We start from the raw sequence: 5,944 nt of genomic DNA on the forward strand, positions 1-5,944 counted from the left end.
CCCACTATATGGTCTATGAGATTGGACTCGGAGTATGGCCCATTAGACCATACATTGCTTAAGCCTTAGACCTTACATTATATGCGTAGTGGGCTACCTTTGAGACCCAGTTGAGGTTGGATGTACTCCTTGGTGACCATAAGGTAGGCCCATAGAGGCCCTTATAGGTAGTTGAAGGTCCACCTTGGGCCTGGCTAGGACCATTCCTTTTTAAGATCATAACTCTCTTAGCTTGTGGGTCATCCCAAAGTACTGGGCTCCCACTAGAGGATTTTTATCCTCCTTCGAACACCTGCCTATGTGCTTAGACCTTGACCCTCCTTAGGATGGAGGATTCCATATTTCATAGGTAGCACACTTACATTCTTGTGACCCATATGCATCAACTGTATGAATTGATTGCATTGTGTGGTGGTCATTGAGGGATGGAGTTTCTCTCCTCGTGCACATTGTGCCTGCAGCTAGTACATGCATTGCTATCGCATTTCATGATGATACCACCCTTGCTTCATCAGGGCCTTGCCTCCACAGGGACGTTCGTGTATGGTCGTATGTGTGGACACCGAAAATATTATTTAAGCATACCGAGTGCATAGGATGCCCATGGGTGAAATATATGAGTGCACGAGGGCCTTATACCGTTAGGCCGCGACTCTCACTGTCGTGTAGTCGATTGGATAGGGGTGTGGCCTTACTCGCCTAATATAAGGAGGCATTACTAGGCTGAGTCTGACCAGCTCATGAATGGGTCCGCTACCGTCAGGCCTTGCTTGTGATTGGTTGTCCAAAGGCGGGTAGTGAGGTCTCTTACGCTCGTTTGACTGTGCGAGGTCTGTAGAGCGGCAGTCATTCCGCAGTGTAATGGACCCCGGTGATTTCCTTATAATTGGAAATGTACTTGATATGTGGATTGGTTATGAGCATTGGCATTATTTCGCATCGCATTCGCATCGGCTATATAAGCCCCTTCATGCATTACCTTGGTAAGGCGCCCAGTACTCATTGCATCTTATTCATGATAAACCTTGGTAAGGCTAGTGATATTGTTATGGAGCATGTTTCCCTTCCTATACCTCCTACTATTCTTCTATGCACCATTGTCACACACTGTCACCACCCTCTAAGCTTCTATAAGCTTATGCACGATTGATGCGTGCAGGAGATCCTAGGCGGGCGTCGTAGCGACAGAGCTTGGATTAGAGCTGAGCTTGAGGATCCCGGTGTTGCAATTTTTCTCTCCTCCTATTATCTTATATGTCCTTTTGGACCTTATGGATGCTTGTAAAAGTTCAAATTCATAGTGAATTTTGTGATGTATGCCTTGTTATTCTCAGATATACTTGTTGTGATCTCGGGTATGCTCGTATTGGTAATGATTATACTTTTATGAAAATCTTCCTTGTAGGATCCCAGGATCGGAACCTGCCTCAGGAGCCGAGAATGGTTGGTAAGGCTAGTGATATTCTCATTGAGCATGTTCTTTTCCTGTACCTCCTGCTATTCTTCTATGCACCATTGACACACACTTACACCCTCTAAACTTCTATAAACTTATGCACGATTGATGCGTGCAAGAGACTCTAGGCAGGCGACGTAGCAGCAGAGCGTGGAGTAGAATTGAGCTTGAAGACTCCAATGTCGCTGACCCTTTTTCTCTTTTCCCATTACCTTATGTATGTCCTTTCGAACCTGATGTAAGCTTGTAATAGTTCAAATTCTTAATGGATTTTGTGATGTGTATCCTTTGTTATTTCCAGATGTACTTGTTGTGATCTTGGGTATGCTCGCATCGAAAATGATTATACTATTATAGAAATCCTCCTTAAGATCCCAGGATTGGAACCTACCTCAGGAGCCGAGAATGGGGTACTACGAAGGCTGTTGCGGCCAGAACCGGCCATCGGGTTCCTTGTGAGTCCGGTTACCGAGTCTGGGGCATGACAGATAATTAGCCACAATACGTGCTCTATTCCACATCTAAATCTCATCCAACCAAATTCAATTATGGTTACAACCCACCTAAGCTAAATCCTATTTCTGAAAACCCATCATGTCAAAAAGAAAAAACCGGATTACTTTTTCACCATTTTTCCATCAGGTATCCAAACATTGAAAAAGACATTGCATATTCTCCAAAAACTAAAGAAAATAAAGGGTAGGGAGAGGGATGGCCACAAGAATTCCTATGATGATGGTAGTAGAAAATGCGAACGGAAACTACAAGAACTAGGTGCACTCATACCTTCAAAACACATGAACTCAAGAGGCTCTTCATCAGTTCCTTTCCTCTCAAAAACTGTTCCATCTTCAAGTTTGCCAGTGTATTTCACTGAGAAGAAGAAAGGCGGTCCAATGCTTGTGCATTTTTTTAGAAGAACATCACAAGAGAAGATTCATAGAAAGTAATAATCTCGCACTACTTCAGGAGAACTGTTGAAGACGATTAAAACAATGCAATTCCATCTGATCGTTAAGTTTGCATTTTGATGCACAAGCAAGTGAAGTGCGACTGCTCAAGCCAATCAAATGAAAATGAAAAAAAGAAGTAATGACTTCTATGAGAATTCAGAATGAGGAAGTAAAAAATTGCAGCCGATCTGAAAGCAATGTAATTGCAATTTGGAGCCTAGACCCTCAATATGAATGCTAAGGAAGGATATAAGAATTTGTTTATTTTTACACTTCATAAGACTAGAAATTCCAAATTTTAAGGGGAGAATATTCCACTAATAATATACAAATCGAAAGAGATGGAAGTCATACCCTTCACCTTGGATCCTTCGCCAGGATGGTCATAACCATCGCCTTCTCTCATAATCTTTTTAACTACCTTATCATCACCAATAACATCAATGACACTCTTCCATGAAACTAGCTCAATATCCACAGTTAAATTCGAATTGGGCAGAATCTGTAATCCACTTCTAATGGTTTTGTTTCCATTTTTTACAACATCTGCACAATTTATAGGATATCACATTGAGAATGAAAACTTGGTAAAAATGATCTACCATTTGAAAATTTCCTAAAATGGTAGATTGGGCAGTAAATGTATAGAAAGGAATCAGGCCACAGTAAAAACAAAGTTAAGCAATTCTAGGCATAAACGGATTGTCGGTATAGAAATGGAGGTCTTGCTAATCCCACTTGGGTATATACACACCCATCAACTAATACACATGGAGATTATCCAGTTCATGCAACAGTTGGGCCTAACCGCATAGATAATGTCGCCCAAAATTCAGTCCAGTCAACTCATCAGGTGGTCCAAATGGGAAAAATGATGGAAGGCTAAAAAGAAGTCACACCAATTAACGGTCTACATTCAACGTACCTAATGAGTGGACCATCTTGATTTTCAGGTCGGCTTATAGATGTTACATAAAGGATCCAGGCATATATATAGGAAAGTCTTAATACCACAAAACACCAGGGATTGATGACTATTTCATCATCATTATCATCTAAGCTTAATCCCAACTACTTGGGTTTGGCTAGATTGATGACTAGTTACAGTATAATTTTTAACAATCAAGATTTATTTATTTATTTTCTGTAAAACAGATATTGTCTCAACTTACATGAGAATTTCACTGATAACTCAGCTTTCTCACCCTTCCTCATTGTTTTTACAACATGGCTGATGGCAGGACATAAAAGACCTGCCCGATTAAAAAGAATTCAAAGACAAAAAGATCGTGTGAAGGTAGTAAACATTGACAAAAGATAATGTAAATGAAGTAAACATTGCTGATATTAGAAGTCAGTTATAACAGTCAACTAAAAAAAGAAAAAGAAAAAGAAAAAGAAAAAAAGAAAGAGAGAGAATGAACTGATTTACCACTATAAAGAAGATTTCAGAAAGGCTAACTTTCCATCTCTGATATGAAATTCCACACCCTTATCTAACTTTGAAACAATCGTTTCATCATCCAGCCTTCCTTCATATTTAACTGAACAGTAATAGAACATTAGCACTGATATCCTTGAAGATTCAAATCAATCTGAATCAGTTTAGAGGAAGACATTGTTATTTAGCATTTCCTCATCGTGTATGACTCAGTAGGCCATCAACAGAGGGTCCAACCAAATGAATGGTTCCGATGGCCGAGGGTGGGCCACATGTTTGGTGGAGGGGGGCATAGATGACAGTTTCAGGTGGTCCCATGAACTATTGCAAGTCTGAAACAATCCTCAGAGAGATTTAAACTCCATGGAAACAGCCAAAACTCTACTCCTTGGGCCCTTCTCTGTAAGCAGGGCCAACCCTACAAGATTAGAACCATTCATCAGGTGGGTCACATCAAGGATGGAGCCTGGTGCAAAATTTCACTAATTGGATGATCTAGGTTGCTCCACCGTGGCCCTCAAAAAGAATGTTAAAGTTAAAAGGGCCAATGGTTCACATTCTAAAAACATAAGGAAAAAAAAACAACCATTAACTGGGATGGGCTCGAACAGCTGAGAGCACAACTTCTCTGTACCATGGACCTCCCACGGTGGGTCCGACCAGATGAATGGTTCCAGTTTCTCATTAAAATCAATACAGAGGAAGGGCCTGTGAACTAAAATTTCATGCTGTCTCACTGACCAGTAAACCGATCCACAAATCAAGAATTACCTAGAACTTCATCAGCTGCTTTTGGAGTGGCCCACTCCTCACCCTTTTTTATTATCTTCTTCAAGATCCCTCCATCCCCGGACAGATCCCTTACAGTGTTCCAAGACAATACCTCCACGTCAAAAACAAGCGTTGAATTAGGAGGGATGAGTGGAGGAGCACCCGCCTCCCCATAAGTTCAGATCCGCACCATGCAAAATAATCAAAAGCCAAATTTGAACCGAAACAAAGAAAATCAAGAGCTATTCCTCAGAACCCAGAATCAGAGAATAGAAACACCAACTTTCCAAGCCAAATCAGCCATATCACGGGCAAAAATCCTTCAAAAAATGCGACGTTTAAAACCATTACTCACATTATCTTACACTAACAACATCGGATTTTCTCAAAAACAGAGATTTAAAACCAAAATGAACAGAAAAATCAAATGGCAACATCACCTCTTCAGATTGGCAACAGGTTGAAGCTCAACAAAAATCCATAATCAAAACCCTAATTTAAAAAAAAATAAAATAAAATAAAAACCCTACAAATCAGAACCCTACCAGTCAGATCCCTAATGATGGTGGACGATTGCAGGTGGAGATGGGTTTGGCTGTTGATGATGAGGGACGTGCGGCCTCTTATGATGGTAGCGGCTGTTGATGGAGGTTGGGCGGTCGCGCACTGAGACCAGATCTGCTGCTACCGGAAATCGGGAAGACTCTGGACAGCGGCGGTGGTTGATGGGTTAGGATTTGGAGAAGAAAGCAGGAGAATAGAGGTAGTCTTCTAGGGTTTGGAGATCGAGAGAGAGAGAGAGAGAGAGAGAGAGAGAGAGGGAGATCGACGGAGAGAGAAATGATGGCTTGCTGTTTGAGGAACTTCGGGCGCAAAGAGAGAGAAAATGGGAGAAAAATGCCAGTGATCCTCGGGCATACATGTCTTTGTGCCGCTAGGGTTGTGTGGGGTCCACTGAGATGTTGTTAATCAAATCCACTCCACCCATCTGTTTTTAAATTCAATTATAGAGCACACTTATGAAATTCAGGAACATCCAAAACACAGGTGGGACACACATACAAAACAGTGAGAACAACAACGTTGGTCATTAAAATATTCTATAAGGTTATATATTCGGGTACGGATTATACCCTATTAGATTAGGTACGGCTTAACACCGTTTTCAAACCAAAACTCTACTCGTTCCAAATACACGATTTTGGTGTAGTGACATACGGGCCACACAAATATCATATCGAAGCCACACCCATGAGCCTCATGTACATCAAGTGAGACCCACTGTCCTATCTAAACAGTGTGGATAAAATATCATTATTATTT

The 5,944-nt window shown here is 41.2% G+C and overlaps 1 protein-coding gene across 1 annotated transcript; it reads right to left on the minus strand.

The window, feature by feature from the left end:
- Positions 1 to 2,183: 2,183 nt before the first annotated feature.
- On the minus strand, positions 2,184 to 5,133 carry LOC131234615 (peptidyl-prolyl cis-trans isomerase FKBP62-like). Its single transcript, XM_058231547.1, has 4 exons — positions 4,622 to 5,133; positions 3,582 to 3,662; positions 2,764 to 2,955; positions 2,184 to 2,329 (listed from the first exon to the last, which is right to left on the minus strand). Exons 2-4 carry the CDS (start codon positions 3,622 to 3,624, stop codon positions 2,184 to 2,186), a joined length of 381 nt encoding a protein of 126 aa, XP_058087530.1. The 5' UTR covers positions 3,625 to 3,662; positions 4,622 to 5,133.
- Between the last annotated feature and the right edge of the window lie 811 nt (positions 5,134 to 5,944).

Source organism: Magnolia sinica, chromosome 19, assembly GCF_029962835.1.
Source record: "Magnolia sinica isolate HGM2019 chromosome 19, MsV1, whole genome shotgun sequence".
Taxonomy (NCBI): Eukaryota; Viridiplantae; Streptophyta; class Magnoliopsida; order Magnoliales; family Magnoliaceae; genus Magnolia; species Magnolia sinica.

What these genes read in the sequence shown, in the direction of transcription:
- LOC131234615 (XM_058231547.1), bottom strand. Translation starts at nt 3,624, where the DNA reads ATGAGGAAGGGTGAGAAAGCTGAGTTATCAGTGAAATTCTCAT. An exon ending in GTTATCAGTGAAATTCTCAT is followed by an intron (nt 2,956 to 3,581) that starts GTAAGTTGAGAC and finishes TAAATTGTGCAG; the next exon opens with ATGTTGTAAAAAATGGAAAC. An exon ending in CGAAGGATCCAAGGTGAAGG is followed by an intron (nt 2,330 to 2,763) that starts GTATGACTTCCA and finishes TCTTCTTCTCAG; the next exon opens with TGAAATACACTGGCAAACTT.